Raw genomic sequence first — 26,702 nt, 5'->3', positions numbered from 1 at the left:
CCCTGGAGTAACCTCAGCCCTTCCTGCTCCTGCAGAGACAGCTCCATTAGGCAAGACCATTGCGACACGTGACTGCATCCGGCCTCGAGTTAAAGGCCTGTTCTCTGAGAAACAGAAAACACAAGCTGAATCCGAGTGGGTGGTTCGGGGTGTTTGTTTTATATGTCTGCAGTAAAAAGTGAAATCCTGTCCCACCTAAATGGGAGGGGCTCCTTCCCTTGGTCACTTGCCGAGTCTCAGACTGGATAGCTGGATGATTTGCAACAGTGCAGTCTCATGACAAGTATATATGCCTAAGGCAACATGAGCTTGCATTAAAAGAAATTAAATATGTCGTGTCACTAATTAGATACAGTCTCAAGGAAAGTTAGGCAGCAAAAAATCATGGGAATTTTAACTTCTATGACTTTAGTCAGTCAGTCAACAAATACAGTGAGAGGTGGCCGGGAGAAAAGCAAGGACAAACTTCACTGGCCTAGTGAGAATGAACTGAAGAAAATCAGGATAAGAGTGGCCCCTGGGGACTTGGTCTGTGGGGTGAGGACCTTGCACTTAGTGTGGTATGGGAAGGTCTAATCAAGTTAGACAACTAGGGGTCCCTGCCACAGGGGTGTTGGCATCTGTAGGGAGCTGGTGTGGCTCCTTTTGGATTGCTCCTTCCCTGGAAGGTCTCAGAAACAGGTCCAGTACTCTTCCAGAGAAATTGTCAGGGATAGCCATTACACTCAGTGTCCACATCAACCAGTAGTCGGTTAAGGACGGGTCCAATGAGAGCGTCCCCCGGGACCATGGCCTTTTTAGCTGTTGACTGTTGTGGCTTTCAGTCCTGACCCAGAGTCCACCTATTCTGGTCCTGGCTAGCCTGGGTCTCTTGCAGAGTCTCAGAATGGATAGCTGGATGATTTACAACAGTGCAGTCTCTCTCGTGAGAAGTATCTATGCCTAAGGCAACATGAATTGGCTTTAAAAGAAATTAAATGTGTGGTGTCACTAATTAGATGCAAGTGACCTGGTTAACCTGGTGCTCACCTTTCCCTATCTTCCAATAGCTCCTCCACCCCATCCCGACACCACACCCCATGTGATGTCTCCTCTCCCCAGGCTGAGTGTGAGTCTCCCTCATAGGTCCTGTGACTTCCCAGATGTTAAATTTCTTTTTATTGCTGAGACAATTTAGAACCTTCTTGCTGAAAGTTTAAGAAAGAGCAGTAAAAATCAGCCATATAGCCTTTGCCCGAGTTTCTTCAACCGGTCTCGAACAGTGGTGATCTAATGTCACAACCACAATATTGTCCTTGGTAACGGCCTAGAGACAAAACACATCACCCTGAAAGGATTCCTCCTGTTACCCTCTTGTGGTCACATCCTCTCCCCCTCTACCTCCATCTCCTTCTTAAGCCCAGTCGCTAAGATGTTCCATCTGTCTAACACCTTCGTCTCAAGAATGTTACAGCATATCTCAGTGGGATTCACTTTTTGTCGGTGAATACTCTGGAGGTCCATTCAGCCTAGGTCTTGTTTCCAGAGTTCTTGCTACATAGTATTCTTTGCCCCTTAGGTGAGCCAGAACCTGACTCCACTCAGAGCAACAGCTGGGCTGATTTCAATTTCTGGGTCTCACAAACAAACCAGCTGTGAGTATAGGCGTCCGGGGCTTTGTGCACACAGGACTTCCCATGCCTTCGTGGTGCGGTTACTGAGTTGGATGGGAATCATCTGAGACAACCAGGGTTTCCCTGGATGGCTACACTATTCACGTCTCCAGGCAAGCCTGCACAATGGGGTTTTCACATCCTCATACCTGTAGCTGTTGCTCTTGGGATTCAGTTTGTTTGTTTGGTTTTGGTTTTCCCCAGCATTTGGATAGGTATGGGCTCATTATGCTTTAATGCACATTCCTGTAGTGGCGGATGAGGCAGGATGTCCTCTGAGCCTCGTCCGTATCTGGCTACCTTCCATACGGTGTCTGTTGGTACATTTTGCTTCTGTTTTGTAATGTAAGTGACTATTTACTGCCAAACTTTGAGGATTTTTTTTTTTTTAATTCCTATCCCTAGGCCTTCACTGGCTGTGAGATTTTTCAAGTGCTTTCTGCTGGTCCAGGTTTCATCTTCTCAGAGTCAAACGTTTTCATTTTGATGAGCACGGTTTATTATAAGTTTATTGTCTTTGTGGATTTTAAGAAGTATTTATCTGGAGAGGCAGAGACAGGCAGATTTCTGAGTTCGAGGCCAGCCTGGTCCTCAGAGTGAGGGCCAGGACAGCCAGGGCTATACAGAGAAACCCTGTCTCAAAAAACAAAACAAAACAACAACAACAAAACAACAAGAAGTATTTATCTGGCCCTGGAACCTAAAATATTTTTCTCCTGTTTCTCCTAGTAAATGTTTTACTGTTTGACTTTCAGGCAGAATTTGAAGTTACTATTATACGAAGCCTCGCATAATATTGTAGTATGGGGTCTACCTGTAAGCTTTCTAGTTTTGTTTGAGCAACTGTAAATGCTGGAGCCGTTTTATGGTCAATGTTTATGTGTGCTCTTCTAGACTATAAGGATGAAATTTTTCCCTTTTCTCCTCTATGTTTTGCTCACAAGTGGACTTTACCTCCTGAAGTCACAACCCCAGGAGTCGGGGTGGGAGGTCTGGGGGGGGTGGTGTTCTTCCTGAACTCACAACCCCAGGAGCAGGGGTGAGGGGCGTTGCGGGGTGGTAGTGTTCTTCCTGAAGCCACCATTCCAGGGTGGAAATTCCTCCGGAAACCACCACTCCAGGAGAATTTTGTGAATTCCTTGTGCAGATGCGCACTGTACTTGAAAGTACAGAAGTGGGCTGGAGAGATGGCTCAGCAGTTAAGAGCACTGACTGTTCTTCCAGAGGTCCTGAGTTCAATTCCCAGCAACCATATGGTGGCTCATAACCATCTGTAATGGGCATCGGATGTCTTCAGCTGTGGCTGAAGACAGTGACAGTGTACCCACATATGTGAAATAAATATGGTTGAAGTGAACGGGACCAGAAAAAAAAAAAGTACAGAAGCAATCTATATGCTCTTTATTTCTTTTTCTCACTCTCACACTGACTATTCCTAGCAAGAGTCTTAAAAAAGCTGGAAGGGGAGACTAGGGGAAGATAGGATGAAGATACATTGTGTACAAGTGTGAAACCACCAACAAAGAAACAAGGGATGCTGCCCCAAGCTAAGTAACTCTCCAGGCTGAAGGGCCAGGATTGACAACAGCAGACAATGGACTAGACCTGAGCACGGCTGTGTAGAAAGTAAAGGAAGAAGAATGCAGGGGGATGCCGGCAGTAGTGGCGCATGCCTTTAATCCCAGCACTTGGGAGGCAGAGGCAGGTGGATTTCTGAGTTCCAGGCCAGCCTGGTCTACAGAGTGAGTTCCAGGACAGCCAGGGCTACACAGAGAAACCCTGTCTCAAAAAAACCAAAACCAAAACAAACAAACAAACAAACAAAAAAACAAAACAAAACCAAAAACCAAAAACCAAAACAAAACAAAAAAACCAGGCACGAACAAGGCTCATGTCAGAGATGGTTGTCAACTGACCATGTGACCAGATTGTGGAGCTGGGGCTCCAGAATGACGGATGTCCTTGGCCCCCTCCCTAGGCTGGAGACTAGAGCAGAGCAGTTTTTTTAGGGTGTCATTCCCACACTGCCTTCCCAGATAAAGACTCAGTCCCTGACTCTCCTCTCTGAAGAAAGCACAACTTAAAGGTTCAGTCCAGTCTCCGCTCATTGGCATTTGGCATGCAATGGGAACTGTAATATTTTCTAGTTACATTACCCCTTTCAAGGAAAAGTGGCGGCATGTGTGTCTTTCATGGCACTGTGTCATTGTAACGAGTTCTTCGTGATTAATTGCTGTTGTTTATTTCTCTCTGAGCCTAATTGATAAGTTAAACTTTACCCTAAGTGACAGATGGGGAAAAGCCACAGGGGTGGGGGTGGGGGGGTGAGGGGGTGGGGTTTGGAGTCCACATTTTCAGGCATCCAGGAGCTCTTGCAAAGCACCCCCTAGGGAGATGCCCCGCCCTCTGCCTTCACAAGCTCTCAGCTCCACCTTGCCCCTAGGGCAAGCAAGAGGGCCACTGTCGTTGTCCCAAAGCCTTCTTCTGGGGACCAGGCTAGTCTCTGGAGATCTGAAGACCTCCTGGCATTATAAATGTATGGGACTCCAGAAATGCTAGAGCTGTGGGATGCTGACTGGCCCTGGGTAGAGTGTGTCCCTAGAGTTAGGTAGGGATATTCTTCTAAAGAAAAGAAGACTAGAAATATAGATACCAATGCTTTTTGAACAAGAACCTTTTATAGGGTACAGGAGGTTCTAACTGATGTGTTTATAAAAAGATAAGGAGGTATAAGAATATGTTCTATAGGGGTGTGGAGGAAGGGGGTGCCTCAGTGGGCCCATGCGGAGGCATCCCTTCCCCCTGATGGATCAGATGTACAGTACAGAATAGAGTTTATTCAGGGCAAGGGGAGAAGAGTTAAGAGGGAAGTAGAGACAAAGAAAGGCAGAGAGAGGAAGAGAGCAGAGAAGTAGAGGCCGGCCATGAGCGCGTGGAGAGAGGGGGAAGGGAATGGGGAGAGAGGGGAAGAGCTCAAGAGGGCAAGAGAGAAGCAAGCAGGAGTAAGAGAGAGAGGAGGGGGCAAGCAGCCCCTTTTATAGTGGGCCAGGCCTACCTGGCTGTCGCCAGGCTAACACTGATTATGAGTGGGAAGGTGGCCTTCAGGAAGTTTCCAGAGTCTGTCTGTCTCTGGCATGTCTGTCCTAGTCTTCTTTACCGTGTTGCAGGCTAATAAGAATAGAAACAAGCTCTTCGCGGCATGCGTTTCACATCCACACATAAATGCAGCCTTCTTGCCGTCTATGAGCAGCATAGCACTGCTACTCAGTGTGGATCCGTGGCTGTCAGTGTAGACACCGCATGCAGGTATAGACACATACCTGTCGATGTCGACGCATGCCTCTCCGTGTTGACACGCTTCAAACACAGACACACTTCTGCCGGTGTGAACACTGTCCATCCGTGTGGACACATGCCTTTGGGCATGCGTGGGTGTAGAGACAACGCTGGCCAGTGTAGACTGGTTCCTGTGTGTTTCATTGTGTGCTGGGGACATTTCTTCACTTGGCCACTCTCTGGAAAAGTATATATGTATGTTTTTTCTCATTCCCTCAAGGCATCGTTAGTTCATCTCACCTTTCCATCTCTGCCTTCCAGGCTTTTTCCACGTATCTTATGCCTACTCTTTACATTCTCCACAGCTCACATCCCCGACCTTCTGGCTGTCTAGCTGTGGCCAGGAGACAGAGAGACTCCCCGGGATATTCACGAGGTGCGGTAGGAAGTGGGAGCAAAAGGCGACCAGAGATTTGCAATTGCACATGCAAACACCTCTCCCATGACTAGCCCTCTGCCCAGACTTATAGCTTTGGAGAAGAATGGACGCCTTCTAATCAGCCTCGTCTAATACTGCCAGGAGCAGTGAGCAGCATCCTCGGGGCACACAGTGACCAGCTTTCTTTAGTTTTGTGATTTTCTTCAAAATATGAAGAGGAGCCAAATGAAGAAATGTCCCCAGCACACAGTAGCAGGACAGGGACCAGTCTGTGCTGGTCAGCATGTATCTCCACACTCATGCATGCCCACAGGTGTGCGTCCACATGAATGGACAGTGTCCACACGTGCAGAAGTGTATCTATAATGAGAAGTGTGTCAATACTGAGAGGAATATGTCTATATCAACGAATATGTGTCTATACTGGCATGCGGTGTCTACACTGGCAGCCATGTATCCACACTGACTAGCAGAGTTTGCACTGGCGGGAGAGTAGCCACTTGAGTGAAGGAATCAGAGAGACTTGGGGTACCAGCTTGATTCACGCACACTCTAGCCCAGGCTGGTACGTCTCATGATGAGAACCTGGTGATGGGTAGACATGCCTGAATCTTGAGGCTGACATCCAGGAAGGATGAGGAGTAGAGCTGGCTCAAAGGATACTATGCATTTATAGATGACAAGAGGGCTGGAGAGATGGCTCAGTGGGTTAAGAGCACTGACTGCTCTTCCAGAGGTCCTGAGTTCAATTCCCAGCAACCACGTGGTGGCTCACAACCCTCTGTAATGGGATCCGATGCCCTCTTTTGGTGTGTCTGAAGATAGCGACAGTGTACTCGTATACATTAAATGAATAAATAAATAGTAAAATAAAATTTAAAAAAAGATTACAAGAATGCTACACAGGGTGAGGCAGCTTATAGGAGATAGCCCCAGAGATCGAATCCCCAGGATACCTAGAGCGTAGACTCGAAAGGATAGGTATGCCAATGATGAGCAATGATAAGCCCACATCCTCAGCTTGCTTCTGGCTGAAGCACACACAGGACAGTCCCTACCCTATGTTGTGATGCCCACCTTCTAAGAGGATTGGGTTCCTGGAGGGAGTCAGAGCTATAGATTTGGCTTCCAAAACCTTCCTGTCCCTTGAGAATGGGATTTTTCTGGTCTACCGGTGTCCCCAGTGCTGAGAACGTCTCTGGCACCCAGCACATCTGGATCTGCTAACCCCAAGGCAGAATCTTAGTCAGGGAGAGCTGCTTATATTGACACAACTCTACAACCAACTAGAAGAAAGTGGACTATGGGAGTTCTCTGCCACCCATCCAGAGCAGCACGCCATGCCCTGACAAAGCCAACTCCAGGTCAGTGTCGAAAGTCCCATCGCCTAGCCGCAAAGAAGGCTCGAGTCATGGGAGACAACTCATCTGAGCTCTCTTTGGCTGGCTGAGAAGAGACAGGAGAATTGGTACAAGGCTTCTTTCTGGAGACGTTTCTGGAGGCACTCCGGCCCTGTCGCTGGGACTTTCCAGGAAAGAGATACTCTAAGAGGTCAAGCCAGCATCATGTTTGTCCAGCTACCTGTAGATGCTCATCAGGGAAGCCACAGGCCCGTGGAGAATCCTAGGTGCCTGTCTTGAATGGACCCATCTATACTATATGCTGACTGTAGAGTTCTCGCTTCAGAGACTAAGTCCTCGGGGGCCCCGACTCCCCACCCCCACCCCCTCTTAGTGCACTCAGCAGCTTGTCCATCATGGAGAAACTGTATATACCTTAGGCTAGATCTTGAGTAGAAGGCGCACACAGGACCGGTGGGCGTCCATCAGGGAAGGGCAGCAACTGCAGTCAAATGGCAGAGGGTCCATTGACTTATGAGCCCCATGGGTATCAAGTCAGCGGTTTGCTGCAGGACAGCTCGGCCATGGAAACGGGTATTGGCTTGTGGTGACTACATGCTCATTATCACACAGGGATTGTCGCCATGGAGCTTGGGCATGGAGATGGTGTGAGATATAAGGACGTGTTTATTAGACATAAATGTGAAGCCTGCATGCGCTCAGCACATGTGTCTGCCATAGAGGAATGCCAGAGCAGTGGTTTTTGGCCATGACCTGGCTCTGGCTGGCTGGATGTCACTCAAGGCCTCCAGGCTGCTGCAGGTTCCCACACCATCAACTCAGGTTGGCCGTGCTGACGGAATAGAACATCTAGATTTGCAAATGGCTGTCCTAACCCCTCTGTTTGTCTTGGTCAGACCACACCAAATAACAATCCACAGTAGACCCAACATTTCCCAAAGGATCCTGAGGAACCTGCATACCTCCAGAGAGGGAGGGGCAGGAGGCTTGCCCTGCAAAGCTTTGCTGGAGAGCTGAGGATGTGGAGATTGGACAAAGGCACAGACAGCGGCCTGGACAGATGGCTCATAGCTTGGTTGCCTCACTGGGGCCTGTGGTGCCAGACAGGAGCCAACAGACCACGTTTTTGTTGTGACTGAAAGCAATAAGGACGAGGCGGAGGCAGAAACGGAGGTGCCTTGCTACTGGAGGCAACTAGAGTCAGCGCTCTGCGTCTCTGTGTTCTGCATCTGTGGATTCAAGTAACCTTGGATCAAAGGCATTAAAAACATGCACCTACATCAGACACTACAAGTTCCCAGCGCCTTGCCCTGCTCCTTGATGCTATCATTTAAAATAAGCTTCTTGAAATTTTTTCACTACTTATTCTTTTTTATTTTTTGACCTGAGACATTTTTTTTACACACGATTCTGGGTATATAATTTTATAAAACAGGAGGTCTGCAAGCCAAACAGTTATGGATAATAAATCACAACTTTATTTTAAAACAGTTCGTTAACATAGGCCATCTTACTGTCGGCTATTAAAGAGGAAAGCAAATTTGCGTACAAATGAGATCAATGTGTTTCTAACTGAATCCCAGTCCCAAGGTGTATGAATTTGATACCTAGGTGCTGTCCTACTTTCACTTCTGTGGCTGTGACAAAATGCTCTGGCAAAAAAAAAAAAAAAAAAAAATTAATCTCATGTATCTCAATGGTAGAATTCTTCGTCTAACGGGAGTGAAACCCAGCTCAATTCCCACCGTTAATAAAAAACAAAACACAACTCAGAAAGGGTCTGTTTCAGTTCACAATCCCAGGTTTCAGTTTTTCATAGCAGAAAAGCCAAGGCAGCAGGAACTGAAATCAGCTAGCCCCAGCACATCCACGGTCAGCAGCAGAGAGAAACGAATGCATAATACATGGGTGCTTTTAGTGGTTGGCTGGCTTTCCCTATCCCAATTACTTCAGGACCCAAACCACCCAAACCTAGGGAATGGCACCTCCCACAGTAGGCCAGATTTTCCCATATCAGCTAGTGTAATCAAGACAGTTCCCGACAGAACTCTAGGCCAGCCTGATCTAGACAGTTCCTCGCAGAGGCGCTCTTCCCAAATGATTTCTAGATTTGTGTCAAGCTGGCAAAAGCAACCATCACACCTACTAAGGAACCATGGCAGAAAAAAATACTAAGAGATGTTATTTTCCAATAATTAAAACCATTACGTTTCCATGACAGCCCGCACCTTGGTAGGCTCAGTGAACATTCACCATACAGTATTTGGAAATCTGAAGGAACGCGTTGTTAGTATGATGGCCTTTGTGGTGCAAAGTATGTTTGTGTTGCATTTTAAGAATCAAGGCTGGCCGGGCGGTGGTGGCGCACACCTTTAATCCCAGCACTTGGGAGGCAGAGGCAGGCGGATTTCTGAGTTCGAGGCCAGCCTGGTCTACAGAGTGAGTTCCAGGACAGCCAGGGCTATAAGAGAAACCCTGTCTCGAAAAACCAAAAAAAAAAAAAAAAGAAAAGAAAAGAAAAAAGAATTAAGGCTGTAATGACATCGCAGGTGAGTGTTGACGGAAAACCCTTGGGTTCATTACGCGTTCGATTTTGAATAAGCTTTTGCCAGCGTTTCCGTGACCCCCGCATTCTATCCACGCAGCTCTAGTTGGACTACGGACCCACAGCTTGAGAAGCCTTCTTCTACGCGCTGCCGGCATCGAAATGACATCTGCGTCTTATTAGATATGATCCGTGTCGTGCTAGAAGTGAGTCAGAGACGGTTCAGAGTACACAGGAGGGGATGGGTGTGTTCTAAGCAAACCCTGCCTCTCTGCCACAGATATGAGCGTTTGGCACTGGACAGGGGTGGGGAGGGGTGGGGGGGTCTGGAAATCAGTCTCCCAAAGATACCGAGGATGACGGTATTAGTGGGAAGCCTCCTTGCCGAAACAGGAAGTGACTTTCTTCCTAAGACCTCAAGGCCAACTAGGTCCGTCTATGTATGGCCGTGTCTTGGTAGAAATTCCTACTGGGGTTGTGTCTACCCTGGACGGTGTTGAGTTCCGCCCACTTCACATTGGCTGGCCTGGCACTTGTGGTTAGAAGGTCTCCAAGCGGCATAGAAGCAACCGGGCTGCAGCTCCCTCTGGAGTGGCTTGGGACTCGGCTACTTGATGCTTTCCTTCCACGTAACTCGGCCTGGGAGGAGGGGCCCATCAGGACTAGGTACCCTTGACTGGGTGCAGCTGATAGGATGAGAGGGCGAGAGTCTTCCTTAGGGTTTCTCTTGCTGCATCAAAACGCCATGACCAGAAAGGGAGTTGGGGAGGCAAGGGTTAATTCAGCTTACACTTCTAAATGGCTGTTCATCAACAAAGGAACTCAAACGTGGCAGGAACCTGGAGGTAGGAGCTGATATAGGGGCCAATGAGGGATGCTGCTTACTGGCTTGCTTCCCCTGGCTTGCCCAGCCTGCTTTCTTAGAGAACCCAGGACCACCAACCAGTCCAGGGATGGAAACACTCACAATGGGCCGGGCCCTCCCCCATCCATCACTAATTAAGAAAATGCCATATAGCCAGATCAGTTAAGGTTCCCTCTTTTTAGAAGACTCCAGTTTGTGTGTCAGACTGATACAAGACCAGCCAGCGCAGAAGGTCAAGATTCCCTGAGAGAAGCCACCACGTGAAGGCTGAGCTACTGAGAAATCAAAGTGTGTGTGTGTGTGTGTGTGTGTGTGTACTTGTTCTGGGCCCCGTTGTGCCTGAAACCGGTGTTCGGAACCTATTCACTATGGAAAGCAATGTACTCAGCCAGTTGAAGCTGGCTTTCGGTCATTTCCAACACAAGTCAGTTCAACTCTGCCAACTCTGGGCAAGTCACTCATTCCCTGCCCAGGAGTGACCCGGGTGCCAGCAGTAAACAGTAGAAATAGATACTTGTTTGTAGGTAGGAAGCACCTATCCCTGGTGGGCTCCATTGTAGTCAGGGGGACCACTACCCCACAGACATACACATGTGTGAGTGGGAACCATTTCAGTGGCCCAAAGCCACACCAATGAGGACCCCACACATGGCTGTCTCTGTCTGCCCTCTCTGGCTTCCCCCTCAGGCTCCACACGGGAGCCCCGAAAGCCCTGCCTCCCATCTGAAGCTCCTGTGGACAGGCTGCAGGGCGATGGAAGCTCACTGACCTATGTTTGAATTAAAAGTTCATCAAATGTATGTGAATCAAAGGGTGAGGTAGAAATGGGGGAGGGGTTGAGCAGAAGGGGCTTGAGAAAGAGAGAAAATGCCAGAAGAAAATTCTGGCCTGGCGGTGGTGGCGCATGCCTTTAATCCCAGCACTTGGGAGGCAGAGGCAGGTGGATTTCTGAGTTCCAGCCTGGTCTACAGAGTGAGTTCCAGGATAGCCAGGGCTACACAGAGAAACCCTGTCTCAAGAAAGAGAAAAAAAAAAAATTCTGGAAGTAGGGAGAGTAGACAGAGGGTAGGTATCTGCACGCCGATACCAGGGTCTGTGTCCTGGTCATATTCTTCAGACTCTCCCCCTTGTCCCTTCTTGCTGCTTTACAGCAGTGCTTAGGCACCAGGGCAAACAGTAGCCCAGGGCCCAGAACCCTTTCTCATTCCCTGAGAGGGTTATACTCCTAACCTTCTTCAAGGCCCTGGCTTTGTCAGCCTTCTGGATATTAGATAGGGCCATCAGCCCCGCCAGTATGGAAGCCCACCCACCCTCTGCCCTCCAAACTCAGCCGTGTCCACTTTCCTCTCTGTGATTCTAGGGAAAACCTTGGCCAAGGTCAAGGATCTGAAGGTGTGACACCTATTTGCCTGCCTGCCCTCTTCTAGAAGAGCAGAAAGTACCCCAGCACACCCAAGGGTTGGAGCTGAAGGGGGTTGACTCTACTGTGTCCCCCTGGTGACAGAGAATAGCTTCAACAGAAGCTTAGCTTAGCATCTGAGGTTGGGATTAAAAGAATTTCACCACGGTTATCTATCGGGTAACCGTCCATTTTAGAATAACAGGGGCTTCCGTAGGGTCCAAGAACGTGACTGTGTAAGACTGAAAACACCCCTGTGGTTTATTTGGGGATCGAGTTGTGCTGATGGAGACCTAGGCGCTACCTGTAAGAACGCCCATGCTGCCTCTATTTAGGGGTCACCCCACACTAGCGCTATTGGAAAGAGTCCTGGGCCAGTCTTCTACTTTTGTCCCCTGAGGCTTCCACCTGGAAAGCATGCATAACAAAGGCAGAAGAACAAAAGAGCCACCTGCCTTCTTCTCCACCCTTTTGATCTGAAGCTACCTCGGGAGGTTTCCTAAACAAGGACTCCTAAGGTTTGTAGGGCGCCCTCACTGGTTCGTCTAGGGTTGAGCTGGCCCAGCCCCTGCGGGGTTCCTGTAGTGGGCTTCCCAGGCCCAGGCGGTTGGGAGAGGCCTAGCAGATGGCTCCCGGTCCAGAGCATCCTCCAGCCTCTCTGCAACAGGAGCAAAACAAGAGCACGCGCACCTGTCGGCGCCCCGCCCCCTCCGCGCCGCCCAATCCTGGGCCGGGGCGGGGCCCGGGCGCAGTCGGAACCCGCGCAGAGCGCCGCCGTGGAACAGGAGCAAGCGCAGCCTCGTTCCTGCAACCTCGTCCCCGCCGCCCGCAGCCTCGTCTCCAGCGCCGCCGCCGCCGCCCCCGGGGCATGGCCTGTCTGATGGCCGCTTTCTCGGTCGGCACCGCCATGGTGAGTCGCACATCTTTTGCCACTCGGGGCTGGCTTTTATCTTCTATGGAAGCAGGAAACCCGAAGCCGGGCTGGCTGGTCCCCACACCAGCCGCCTGTGAGCGCATCCTCCGGGCGCTGACCTGGGGCGCTCTGGAGAGGTGCCCGGCTCTGCCCGCCTCCGCCCTGGCCACCTGGAGCCTTGGGATGCTCTTGCTTAGGGCACCCGGAAGGTGGAGGGACCCGGAGTGGGTAGGGAGCAGTCCCACAAGTGGACAGGTAGATGGCCTTGACTTGTCCGCCTCCTGGGTGAGGGGCTGGGGATGTGGAAGCGCACTGGGGAGGGACTGCAGGCTCAGTCCGAGGGAGGGGAGGGTCGGATCTCCCCGGGGAGCTCTGCGGGGCAGGCAAGCGGCGGGGGACTTCTTGCGCCACCCTCTGGAGCGCTGGGCACAGTGGTGGTGGTGGTGGGGTGGACAAAAAGAGAAACTGCGTCCCACGAAACGGAGCCTGCTCTCCTGGGCACCCCAGGGACAGCTACTCTTGGAGGAGGCAGCGGAGTCCCAGGGGAGACAGAGGAGGACGAGCCCAGATCCCTGCCAGGGCGAGGGCAGGGTGTGGGCATTTACACGCCCCCCAACCCCCCAGAGACCAGTCTTTGGACAAAACCTGGGTGCTACTGAATTGCTAGACTAGTACTGTTTCTCAGAGGTGGGCAAGCGTCTCCTTTTGCGCGGTCACTGAATGCTCCAGGAAAAAGGGCTAACATACAACAACAACAAAAAGCAGCCCACCATCTGTCTGGCCCTACCGGCTCTGCCTAACAAGCGGACATTGCGGTTAATAACCTCTTAGGCTGACTTCAGACTGTAGTAGAGTACAAACAGCAAGCCCTCCGTTTTCCCACCCGAATCTTCCCTTTCTCTGCCTCTTGGCTCTGATACTAGCTTGCCTGTCCCTTCCCAATACGCTGGAAGCCCACATCGCACGGTCCCTCCCCTTTATTTCATTTTTAGCATCCTGTATTTGAAGTCAGCAAGGCTCAGCAGGATTTGACCGACAGTTACCTCTTGCCTTGAGCTCTAGAGGAAAAAAAAAAAAAAGCACCCAGCTTTGTGCGCATGCTCTGCTCTGACAACCGCATCCTGTGATTCCAAACAGGTTACTGTAGAACTCGTCTCGAGCCCTGCCCGCCGACTCATTATGTAATGATTTTGTGTAAACGGATAGAATGGAGAAAAGATGCGCTGTGGTGGTGGTTAGCAGGGGGTGGGGTAAGGCTGGTAGGAAGACCCCCCCCCCCAAGCTGGTTCCCATCCTTGGTATGTGCTCCATTTCCGCCTCGCTAGAGTCAATGAAAACAGGAATCGCTTCTCTTCGAGTATTAGCCTTTATCTGGTTGGCTGTAGTTGGCAGCTTGGTTAGCACTGAAAAATTGGCCCTTGCGCATGTATCTATCCATGTGAGGATTATACTAGCAACAGCAAATTACGATAATTGATGGTCTTTGCAAATAGAGGAAGTTCGGTGGGTTCTCTCTGCACAGAACTGGCTTGAACATGTAGATAAATGAACCAAAATGCTGTAGAGTATAGGTTTTCATACTGATTTATAACATTATGGTTTGATACAGCCTAGACCCCGGCTATGAGGTTACTGATTTTTTGTTTCTCAAGAAACTTATTGATACATTTGAAAAGAATTTTCTTCCTGGAAACCTGGCACTTTTGTTTGAAGTTTTAATTGTCTATCTGTCTGTGGTTATACCACCTTGGGTCCATGGATCTTGTCTGCTCTTGGAAGCCAATCAGGGTCAACCTGGTTGGGACCTGCTGGGGAATAGTGAAAGCCACTATGGATATCAGGTGCTACAGGCACAAAACAAAGACGAGGTCAAATTTTAAAAATATTCTATCTTAGTTATAACAAGACCTCAAGATTTGCTTTTTCAGTGTCTCCTGCTTTAGGGTCCTGCTGATGCTGTCTGAGTAAGCTATAAGTGTGGGGGAGAGCCCTGGAGGGTAGGCAGAGCATCCAGGAATCCTGAGGTCTCTGAGGTGGCAAAGACACACAAGGGTGGGCATGTCTTTCCAAGGGATGGTAAGCGCTGGAGCTCTGTGGCGTCGTGAGTGGTCACTCAAGTGTAACCTGCCCTTTAAGCTTAGCTCAGGGTGTGACATTTGGACACTTCTCCTGTGGGAAATTACTCTGATGAGGGGTTAGCCTGTTTTCCTCGGATGTACCCAGGATGTCCTAGGATACCGTCTGGGTGAGCATCCTAGTTGGTCGCAAGGAAGCACAGAGAAATGGGAATGACCCCTGTCCCAATATGCAGAGAGAAGTTCTGTGTCAGAATGTATGTCAATGAAGGAGTCTTCCAGTGGCCTGGGGGAGGCTTACTGGCTGTGCGTGAACTTCCCTCTACTGTTCTGGCGTCTCTAGATTCCCAGCATTTGTGCGGAACTCACTGGACACTGTGCCAAGAAAGCAATCTCTTGAACAGCCCCCAGCAGGGTCCCCTCTGTGCAAAGTCCCCAGGAACGGACTTCCTGCTTCCACCATCTGTTCAGTCCTCAAAAAACACATTCCGTGAGGAAAGGGCACAGTGTCCACATAGGAAGGTAGGGAAACGGATCAGCTTGGGGAGGTGGGGAAGAACAGGAATGGATAGGTGTTTGTTTTATTTTTAATGAGCTCAGGAGGCTGAGGCAGAGCTCGCTGTAACCTACATTGTTAGCCAGTAGCTCTCATCGGAGGATGTGTTTCCAGAGAGCTGGTCTATTTTGGAGTGACAGGCCACCGCCTCATCACATAGGTTTCCATGATTTTATTAATTGGGTGAGGCCACTGGACACCGGTGGAGGAAGGGTGGGTGGGGCTGCCCTGTTTGCCGAGGGAGGCCGCATGAGTTCCTGTTTTGCTGTGCATTTCAGTCTAAAGGAGACAACTCGGCACCTCTGCTGTATCCAGTGAACTAAGCAACGGTCAGATGGCTGGGTGGGAGGAGGCCAGCTCAGACGGGGAAGCCTCAAGAGAGGTTGACCTCCTGACGGAGGTGTCCTGGGGCCAGAGGAGACATCTTGCTGCTTTCCCGTGTTCCCTCCCACCACCGGTACTGGTGCAAATGCTAAGAGCACAGGCTGCAGGCTGGAGCATCCTAAGCACTCCGGGTCTTAGTCACTCTTGTTTACAGTCACTCGCCACCGAGCATGGGCACACACGTGGTCTTGCTCTGGAACACTTCACATCCTCAGTAGCTAACTCCGGCTCCTTCCGCTCTCCCTCCTCAGTTCTAATCACCCAGCTTGGTCTACCGGCTGGCAGAGTGGGCTCCAGCTTAGTTACCACCTGCTGATCCAGCTCCTCCATCTCTAGTTCTGCCGGTGACGGTGACTGATACCACAGCCTTCTGAGCCTGGCGCTCCGGGCTTGGGTTCCCTTTCTGAGTCCCCATCAGTCTTCAAACTCTCTTTCTGGAGTATGTCTCTCTAGTCTCATCTGTGCCAAGTGCCCCTGTTTCCTATCCTTCTCTGTCCCTCTGCACCTCAGCCCCACACGATAGCTGGTTCTGCTGTAGGTCTAGGTCTCCAGATTCCAGACACACTATTCCCAGAAGCCCTCTGCAGGGAGCGTGGTATACAAAGCTCTGCCCTCATCTCGTCTTGTTAATCTCAGCCTGAGCTATTTCTGCAGACAGACTTTGTCCTGGGCCCCCAGCCCAGGGTCTGATCTGAATCGTATAAACCCCCCCACGGCCTTTGCCTAATCCTGCAGTGACAGCTGCTCTCTTCTCTGGGCTCAGTTTTGAACTTGAGCTGGCTAGGGCCACAGGCCCTGGCTACATCTGGCTAGCTGACTGGTGTTATCTAGTGTTCAGTCTGTTAAGGGAATGAACGTGCACACAGATAGGTCAGGGTGCAGGCCTGACACTGCAACTGCATCCTGATATCTGCCACAATCTAGGGGGTAGATGGGTGATGGTTATGAGGCCTCTTACTCCTGTGGGTTTCAACAGGGAAAGAAGCAATCGCTTCCTGGCTTCCCTGGGGTTGGACACCTATGGTTGGGGCCTGCCGAGAGGGAGGGGTTACCCACAGCTGTTGGAACCTGAGGGGAGCATCCTGGGAGCTGTGATGGAGAAGGGCTGCCTTCCTCTCTCAGGGTCTGCGCCACGCCAGGAGTACTTCCAAACTTAGGAGAGGCAAGGTGAGGTGGGGAGTTGACCTGGCCTCATCTGACTGCCTCTCCACAGGACAACCTGCCCCTACAGCCAGCACCTGGAGCTTCCCAGGCTCCTTCCTCCATAGCCATTGGGGTTATGAACCTGCCAGCACAGCAGTTCCGGCCGCAATGGACAGTCGATGGGCTGAGGGAATGCCCCTGTGCATTCTGGGTGCTTTCTATGTTGCCTAGGTGCATTCCTACAGCGGCGTGGCAGAATGACCCACCCCTTCACGAGGCCCATCAGGGAAGGCACCTCATGTGTGGACGCAGAGGCCTCCTGCAGGTGCTCTCCACTGGGCTCTGTGGGTCTGAGAGTCTTGAGCACAGACATCATTTGGAGCACCTAGGAACCTGCTCTGTTGGCACTGGCAAGAGCATCCATGCTTTCTGCCTGGTGTCCCGAGCTGGAGTTCAAGAATTGTCTCTGCAATTCTTTACTTTCATTTACTCGTTAGGAGTGTCTGTGAGACTCAGGCAATGCTCACGAGGGTGGGTGTGGGTCTGTGGCTCGTGTGTCTTTCTCTTAAGTGTAAAGCTCCGTTTTCCATCACTAAGACACTCTGAATTCATTTCCAGGCCCACCTCTACCATACCCTATTTGTTAGGTATCCAAAAACCCCAGAGCTTACCGTTAGTCTCTGAACCCACCAAATGCCTCAGGGCAGTAATGCCAGCTCTTCTGTGGTTCAGTTGCATGCTCTCAGTGCATGGGCAGGAAAGAGGCTTGACTGGCAGAGCTCATAGAGATTATTATTGGTGGGGTAGGGTCTTACGTAGCCAAGGCTGGCTTCAAGCTCACCGTGTAGCCGAGGATGGATTTGAACGTCTAGTCTTCCTTCCTCCACTTCTCAAACTTCTGGAGTTGTAGGTGTGCGCTAGCACAGTACTGGTTTGCACAGTACTCAGGAGCAAACCCAGGACTGGTGCATGCTAGGGAACGCATCCTACTGACGGAGTCGCCTCCACAACTCTTTAGGATGCTTTTTATGGACAGTCTGCTATAGTCTTTATTTTCTTCTATATTATTGAATAGTAATATATAATAAATAATAAGCGATATTAGAGAAAGTTACTAAACAAGCCATAGAAGAAACATGCGTATCCTTTCTAGACCAGAGGACATCACTGTGTCGTACCAGAGCAGCGGGCTTGGTGACCAGAACTGGTGAGGGGTGAGCTCTCTCCCATACATTCTCAGCAGCCTGGTGGAGCCTGCAGGTGGCCCACGCTTTTGGACATTTTCCCTGGGCTTCAGGAGACAGCTAGAAACACTCTAGTACAACTTGTCCCCCTTAAGGCTCAGCTGTGTTCGGAGGTTCCTGAGGCTTATCGATCAAGCCAGGGTTGCCAAGCCATTAGAAAAGCAAACCCCTTGCTTTGCATAAAGACTCCTGGGTCTTGGCAAACCGGCTGTGTGCGTTTGATTCCTTGTGCAAGGCTTAAGAGCTAAAGCTGTGGGGCCGTGTGGATAATATAGCGATGTAGCTACTGATGCCTTTGCAACTCAAGAAGCACCTCCATGTGTCTTAGTGGCTCAAATTGAGATCTCATTCCTATTCCCACCCCTCATTGTGGCACCCAGCCCAGGTTCCTTCAGTCGCTTGTGCCTCAGTTTCCTTTCCTGCATAACAGAAAATAAACAAACTACACCAATCCTCCGATATTATTAGGAGAGTGGCATTACGAGGGAATCTAGAAAATGTGACAGTAAGATATGTCAGCCCCCACAAGCCAGTGTTCTAATAACACTGTCTCAGACACGTCAGGAGCTGACACAGGAACACGTGACAACAGCTCATTCTAAATAAGCCCTGTGCATCTTCCCTGAGGTTTTCTTGCACAGACCAGAAAGTGTGGTGAGTCTCCACAGTGGCCGTCTCTTCTTTATAGAAGAAAGCAAGTCACTTATCAAAGTTTTATAATTAGATTTTGTGATCCTAGAGGAAGCCGGTTGATGTGTTCTTTAGTGTCTCATCTGAGGTGCCTTTTTTACTAGAAGCAAAAGTGATAGTTAGCAGGGGTGGGGTGGGAGTGGTAGGGGATGGGAGGGGAGTTCCTCTGGGGCCAAGGGTATTCTAGAAGGGTCTAGAAAGTACCTCTATGGATGATCGATGATGACCCTGAGCTCAGCAGCCAAGTCTCTCTAGACATCCCTTCTCTCCAGGGAGCATCCACCCTACCGTACCTCACTGCCTCTGCTCTGCCTTCTAGAATGCCAGCAGCTACTCTGCGGCAATGACGGAGCCCAAGTCCGTGTGCGTGTCGGTGGACGAGGTTGTGTCGAGCAACGTGGATGAGGTTGAGACAGACCTGCTTAATGGGCACCTGAAGAAGGTGGACAACAACTTCACAGAGGCCCAGCGCTTTTCCTCCCTGCCGCGGAGGGCAGCCGTGAACATCGAATTCAAGGACCTTTCCTACGCTGTACCGGAGGGACCCTGGTGGAGGAAGAAAGGTAGGAAGTGAAGCAACCAGCTCGGTGGTTGGGTTGTGGGGAGCCCATGGAGGAAGCCACGGGTCATTCGGGGAAAGTCTTGGTCTGCAGTTTGGAAGGTTGAGATGTGGTCTCTTCCAATGCAGGCTTCCTCCTGCCTTGGCTGATTTTATTTCACCCATCTACAGCTCGCTTCTCTCCTGTGAAATATACAGGTCGGATTAGACAAATCTCAAAGTTCATAGAGAGGCTCTAAACTTCCGTGGTGTTGGTCCAGGTTGAGTGTTCCCTGTTGAGAAAGCTTCAGACTAACCGGGCAGTGGTGGCGCATGCCTTTAATCCCAGTACTTGGGAGGCAGAGGCAGGCGGATTTCTGAGTTTGAGGCCCGTTCGAGGCCAGCCTGGTCTACAGAGTGAGTTCCAGGCCAGCCAGGGCTACACAGAGAAACCCTGTCTTGAAAAAACCAAACAAAACAAAACAAAAAAAGAAAGAAAGAAAAGGCTTCTAACTGCATATATATTTTGGATTTGAGCAGTAGGTACATATTTGTAATGAGGTACCTTGGGGGCAGCAAATGTAGACATGGCATCCATCTGTTTCTTGGACAACTTATGAGATACACACCCAAACGTAATTTTTATGCATTTTTTTCTCATGCATCTATATTCTGATTGTGACTTATCACCTCCAGTCCCATGGAAAAAGTCCAGTGGGTGCTCAGAAAAATGGGAGTTTTAAGTATCTTAGATTCCTAATAACAGGGACTGGATAAAGAGTTCCACAGAGTCACCCAGCATCAGGACGTGCTTGTTCCTAGCATGAGGGTCCCCCCTTGAGAACACTCAGTTGATGGGCTTATTTTCAAGGTAGGATAGTCTTCCAGTCATTCAGAGAAAGTGTGTGTTTCCTTCCAGGTCTCAATTGTCCAAGAGCATTCCAGGGTCTGGCGTAGCCTTTCTGGGAACCAGCTTGTTTTTGAGATCTTGGAAGGACTCTTCAATGGGTAGTGCGGGCAGTCTATAGAGAACAACCAGAGGGTCATGATGAAATGAGCTCTATCCATTAAAATGGGAGGATGGAGCGGAGGAGGTCCCTGGAGCACCGTAGGGTGAAGGACCCTTGCCTTACGCCAACGTTGGCCATCTCCACCTCCCCTACTCGAGGTTTGAGTGCAAGCGCCTTTCTGATTGGTTCTTGTTTCCCAGTCTAGCTTGCGGCTTGTAGAAGTGTGGTAGTCCGGGAAGAGGTACCATTCCGGTGATACTGAATCACTGCATGCTAATTGGAAACCTGAAAGGAACTTGGGACACCCGAGGTGACTCGGGTACCACCAGAAGGTTGAATTTTTGTTTTTTTTTTTTTTTTTAAAGTAACTTAAATATTGACAAAACTTTAATTTTTACTTTTAAAAAGTTAGCCTCTTTTTAAATTTGTCATCTCCTCCCCATCCCCACCCCCCACCCCCCAATTTGTTTTTCTGCCTCTTGAAGTTCGGCGCGTAAGATCAGCAGCAGCAGGGGCTATCTGGTCTTGGTAGTAAACAAACTTTTGGAAACTTGAGAAGCCAGTCCCCAGGACCTTTGAGCTCAGGGGTTGTTAAACGATTGTGTCTGGGTTTGCACAATCAAGAGCAGGCCCTGTTCCCTCTCAGGGCTGATTGTAGGGCACTGTTATCTGACACTCCCGTTTCCACATGCCAGCCTGTTTTGTTGAGAAAGAAATTGCACCAGGCTCAGCCATGGGTCTGTTGCTGTGAAGCCCATTGGAATCAAAAGGTAGGAATATACAGATTTTACAGAAAAATTTACCCGGCGGGGCTCGTTGGCTAGTGTAGATAAACCGAAACAGACCCGTGAAGCACACAGCGATCTCCACATGTGGGTTGTATGTGGTCTTGGAGGTGTCATGGTGAGGTCTGAAAATCCAGGCTATAGCTGGGCAGTGGTGGTGCATGCCTTTAATCCCAGCACTTGGGAGGCAGAGGCAGGTGGATTTCTGAGTTCGAGGCCAGCGTGGTCTACACAGTGAGTTCCAGGACAGCCAGGGCTACACAGAGAAACCCTGTCTTGAAAAACCAAAAAAAAAAAAAAAAAAAAAAAAAAAAAAAAAAAAAAAAAAGAAGGAAGGAAAGAAAAAAAAAGAAAATCCAGGGTGTAGATGCGTTTGGATGACTGAATCCTGTGTGTATGGTGTGGATCTTATTATTTACCGCAACGAAATACCAGACTTATGGGAGAAAGGGCCTGTCACGTCGGCGGGAGAAGAAGGCGGCTGGCTGGTCAGCGGCTTCCACATTCAGGAAGCAGAGAGCGATAGACACCGGGTGCTCAGCTCCCTTTCCGCTTTTTATCGAGTTCAGGACCCCAGACCACAGGACGGCACTGCCCACATTTAGCGTGAGCTTTTCCACATCCCTTAATCTCATCTAGGTAATTATCCCTCACAGGAGCAGCCAGATACTTGTCTCCATGGCCATTCTGCATCCGCCAAACTGTCACTGAAGATGAACCATCACACCCCGGCAGCATCTTGAGTTGAAACCCAGAGGGTCCGGGAGGGGGAACCCTTCAGGTAGCTATATCTGCCGTGGGTCCTCTGAGCGTAAACAGGTCACGGCTCACCACCAGACTTGGCGGCTCAGTAATGGATTCCTAACAGGCTGAGACACAAGTGTCCCTTCTCAGCACCTTTGAGGATGTTCAGCCAGGTGGCTGTTTGCCCTGGAGTAACCTCTGTGGGTTCAGGCACGGGAGGAGTCACACATGAGCCCCGCGGGACTTGCCCATGCATGAGTCAGAGGGATGACAGATAGACTCAGTCTGCCGGGTCTGTTGTTGGCTTCTCATCTGGCTGGCCACGGCTTGCTCTCTGCTGTCTTTCACAGCTTTGCCTTTTTTCCCTCTGCAGTGGCATCTCTGAGGTACCATGTCCTCTGTGTGCTTTGTCCTTCCCTGGCTGCTAGACCTACATCAGAATTGAGATGCTCTCTTGAGTCAATCTGTTTTTGTTTTTGTTTTTCGAGACAGGGTTTCTCTGTGTAGCCCTGGCTGTCCTGGAACTCACTCTGTAGACCAGGCTGGCCTCGAACTCAGAAATCCACCTGCCTCCTGTCTCCCAAGTGCTGGGTTTAAAGGCCTTTGCCACCACTGCCTGGCGAGTCAGTCTGAAGTTAAGATGGAAAAGAAGTACCGGCCTCCTCCTCACCGAATAGGAGGGAATCGAAAGCAAAGAGTAGTTAGAGGGCTGGCCCATCCTCCTGCCCGAGACCACAGTACAGTGGTGATTGCTAACTCCGTGAAGCCCAACATGGAGGCTAGCCCTTGGCTCTTCTGGAGGCCCAGGTGTCTTGGGAAATAGTCCATTAGCCTGCAGGCCACCTCTAGGAAAAACCTAGTCGTTTATCTCATCAGCTACAAATGACATGAGCTGCGGACACCCTTGTAGCCTTCCCCCTGATCCTGGTGCCATGTCCTGGTGACTCTGAACCTAGGGGCTCTTATTTCTTCAACTTGGAACCGTACTCAGAAAGCAGGCAATCAATAAAGTATGCATTTTCCCCGGGACCAGGCAGCAGACTGGCTGACATGCTCGGCACACCTCTGGATTCGTTGTCTTTTCCCCACATGACCCCCCTCCTTGCCTCTGCTCCCGAATGTCTAAAAATTCTGCTTCCTTTGTCCCCCCCTGCCCCCCATGTGGGACCTTTCGCTCCTTTGTCCCTCATATGGAGAGTGACCCTCACCGGCTCCAGCAGTAACTGGAGCTGTGGAGGTCATATCCTGGCTACTCTTGCCATTTCTCCACTAGGGTGATTTGGGATCTGCCAGCCTCTCCTGGTGGCTCCAAGGTGACCTTCAGGGTGGAAGCCACTTCTCATATGCTGCTACCTGATTAGTTTGGCTGTCTGTATATCCAGTTGATTGGTTGTTGGCGTTTAAGATTCACCCTGAATGTGCTGAGCTGGGTAACTGTAACTCCTGGGTTGGCTGCCATAGCACTGCTGGAGGGAGGACTCCCAACTTGTAAGACTGAGGAGCTCTGGGAACATCTAACCCGTCAGGCTTATAGATTGGTAGAGGCGACAGGAGTCCGAGAGCAGAGGCAATTTGCCCAAAGTCAAAGCTAGAGAGAGAGGGCCCAGATGTTGTCTTCCATTACCTAGATAGATGATGGACCACTCTGTAGATCCCCCATGGAAACCAGTTCCTCCCCAGATTTCTCCCAGAATGTGTTGCTACCATACTGGGCCTTCCTTAGACAATAACACTATCAATACACTGTCACCTTAAAGAAAGCAGGCAGAGCACGGCCCGCTTTCCTTCCTGCCGGGAGGAAAGGGATTTGGGCAGGGACAGTATCCATAGTTTTAGGAGACGCCATTCTGCCTCTCTGACATCTAGGAGTTGGACAGACTCCTAAGCACGGACAGTGGTGCTTAACCAAACATGTATTTTCAATTGTACTTAAGTTTTCATCCGATGATTAATGATGTCTTCGGAGGAAAAACTAGATCATGTAATAGATTCCTGGTAGGGAACATAATTGTGAGAGGAGCCGGTCTCGGGAGGGAACAGCTTACCCCAAGGAACATCTCACCGGCTTCTGATCTGGTAATTACTCTCCCTCAAGGAACCCACTCATGTAGTGTGAGCTGATGGGACCAATGACTCGGAACAATCTCACCTTCGGTGCCGTCACACTGGCTGTCGTGGTAGGGGACTGGTGAGAGGAGCCTCCCACCTCAGGCTAGAGTGACTATGGAAGACACACTGTCTGTGCTTCCTGTATGGTGCTGTCACCAAGAACCCCCCTAAAGTGAATACACATGCAAAATGGGGGAGGGGAGGGGAAGGGGGGGTCTCGTGCCACCCAGGAGTTTCTTTTTCATTAGGATGTGGTGTGCTAAGGTCACAGAATGGCTGGTGGGGGGGGGGGCTCTGTATACCATCCCCTCTGCAACCCAAGCACAACGGAATGGTTTCCTGCGTAGTTGGTTGACGGAGGAGCTTCAGGAGCGGTTCTGACCCCTGTATCCATCTCAAGGTCATGGTTGAAGGAAAGACCAACTTGAAAGCCTGTCTGTGGTGTTTCAAACCAAGATCAGTTACCTGCAGGAACTTCCCCCTGCCCCGTGAATGTCTACCCCTGAGGGGGATCCATCCTGGACCACGAAACTACAGATGGAGTTATCAGTACAGGTTACATTTCCTCTCTCATGGTCCTGCTTGGATGTAACCTTTGATAAGGCTATCTGAAGGACTTTGCAATTCCACCCTCCCGGAGAGATGTGTGAGTGTGCGTGTCTTCTGTCCTTGTCAGTGAAGGAGGCTGATGGCAGGGAACATACTCTTCCCAGTAAATGACACAGCTCTTAGGAATGAAATACACCTGTAGAGATCAGCCAGTGGTAAAGCTCAGGTTGAAAACAAATGCTATCAAACGTGGGACTTCAGGACATTTTCTTTAATGTCCTTTTTAGCCAGGCCGGGCCATGTCTCCACATGCCACATTCCATGGACAGAGTAGAGTATACCACAGCCTATGCAGAAATAGAAGCCTCTGTTTTCAGACCCGCCCCCCTTAAAAAAAAAAAAAAAAAAAAAAAAAACAACCAACAAAAAACCAGGAAGGTGTTAAGCGGCCTGATCATCAGCTCCACGCTGGATTATGTGTATTGGCTTGCTTCTGAGTTATAAAAGGCCATTGAACACCCAACACCCTTCTCAAATTAAGGTTTGCTTTCTCTTAATTTCCACTGCCCTTTCACAAGGGCTGTCATTAAAGGCTGGCTAAAATGAGTGGACTCTGCCATTAAGAAGCCCCTTTCAGGAATTCCATTAGGAAACTTGGACTTCAACCAAATCTCCAAGATCGGAGATGGGAAAGAAAGGCTTCAGAGAGCCCCAGGACCGGTGATGTGCTCAGGTTTTAAGGGGGAATTCACTCCCTTTAGCATAGAAGAATTCTGTGGCTCCTCTTGGCTCTATCTCGCACTAGGCTTCCTTTGGGGCCCCAGAGGAGATTGCTTTATTTAGGGTGGTAGCTAACTAACCCTTTCAGGCAGCATATAGCTACAGGCCACTTGTGGACTTCTTGTGGCGTGTTTTGAAGAGTACCACAGGGGCCATATGATGCCTCTGTAAACTTGGGTGTGGGTGTGTATGTGTGTGTGTGTGTCAGTTCTTGCTCTTGACTAGGAGTCTTGCTGGTGACTCCTGGGGGCAGATGGATAGGCAGATGTTCAGGGTCCTGAGAGCAGTGCCCTTGGTGATAAGGAACTTCTTTGGTAGCCTAAAAATAGAATTTGAGGAACTGTTGACAGCGGATGACTCTTGAGAGTGCCAAGAGCCATTTACTAACCAGTTAGTTTAGAGTCTCTGCATCCAGGCCCTCCTGTCTTCCCTCCTTTCCATGGCACACCTTCTCCCATCATCCCTCCCCCTAGTCCCTCACATGAGAAGCTGGCTCTCTCCAGCTGAGCTCTGGAGTCAGAGACACACGAGTTTCCAAGGCACTGTGTGGTCCGGGCTGACACTTCTGGACATGGGGTAGATGCCCTGATGCCACTGTCCCTGGGTTCTTGTTTTTCTGAGCACTCTGTCTGGCAGTTTCTTTATCTGGCTATGTGACCTTGTCTCTTTCCCAAGGTTGCCCCTGTTCTTGAGCCATCTGGCCTCTGCAAGATGGCTTTGCAGGCCTGTACTCGGCCGTCCAACGGGTGTCCTTGTCACTGTTTAATTTCCTAAGGACATTCTTGCCACGCTTGTCCATGTCCTGGGTGCCTGCCTGCTTGCATTTAGCACCTCAGCAGTGGGCTTGCACCCAGAAACCTCCACCTTCTGAGACGAAAGGCCTTTTACACTGAGGCCCACTCTCCTGGCTCAAGGGATAAAAGGACAGCTGACAGTTTGCCGAACCTAAAACCGTTTCTTTTGTTTATAGACTGGCAGGAAAACAGTGGTTAGTAACAGGACACCTGCTCCCATTGAGTTCTGGCAGCAACAGATTGGCTTCTTTAAGGAAAATAGGTAACGTGGAGGGCCAGATTAAATAGTTAAGACCACACCACACGGTTGAGGTGGTGATGGTCACAAGGCGCATTCTTCCGGAGACAAATGCCGCTGATAAAAAATCCCTGCTGTGCATAGGAAAAGCTACCTTCAAATCCAGTGTGTCTGACGCTGGTGCTTTTGCTCCAGGGAGAAAAAAAACGCATTAAAGGCTTTTCCAAGGAGGGCTGATGTGGCTGCTGGTTCCATTCCACATGATCCAACACTGTAGTTTCACTATCCTCAGAGCCAGCTGTTCCTTGTTAGCCACCTCTCTGTGTAGTGGAGCAAATGGCATTCAGTGTGAAAAGTCAGATAGATAGACCAGGGTCGCTCTCAAGACTGTGATTAGGTGCAGCTGAGACCTATATTTAGAATCTAGATCTTGGCGCCAACAGGACCTGCCCTAGTCTGAACTCCCACACGACAGGGGCCAGCCATCTACACTATCCCATCCCACAAGTCCGTCTGTGGGGTTACCACAGTCACCAGGAACCAAGACTCCTGGGACAGCTCCGGGTATGCTCGCACAAGGTCCGTTCTTAGAGAATGCTTCTGAGCTAAAAAA

The 26,702-nt window shown here is 50.0% G+C and overlaps 1 protein-coding gene across 1 annotated transcript in view; it reads left to right on the top strand.

Moving 5' to 3' along the window:
* The first annotated feature begins 12,291 nt into the window (after positions 1–12,291).
* Positions 12,292–26,702, top strand: part of Abcg1 (ATP binding cassette subfamily G member 1) — a 61,849-nt gene continuing 47,438 nt past the window's right edge. Inside the window, exons 1-2 of the mRNA XM_031347229.1 lie at positions 12,292–12,447; positions 18,862–19,106. Of these exons, the coding sequence (XP_031203089.1) occupies positions 12,406–12,447; positions 18,862–19,106 (287 nt within the window). The 5' untranslated portion in view covers positions 12,292–12,405. The remainder of the gene's footprint in view (positions 12,448–18,861; positions 19,107–26,702) is intronic.

Source organism: Mastomys coucha, unplaced genomic scaffold (assembly GCF_008632895.1).
Source record: "Mastomys coucha isolate ucsf_1 unplaced genomic scaffold, UCSF_Mcou_1 pScaffold3, whole genome shotgun sequence".
Taxonomy (NCBI): Eukaryota; Metazoa; Chordata; class Mammalia; order Rodentia; family Muridae; genus Mastomys; species Mastomys coucha.
This window is presented reverse-complemented; position numbering and strand designations above follow the sequence as displayed.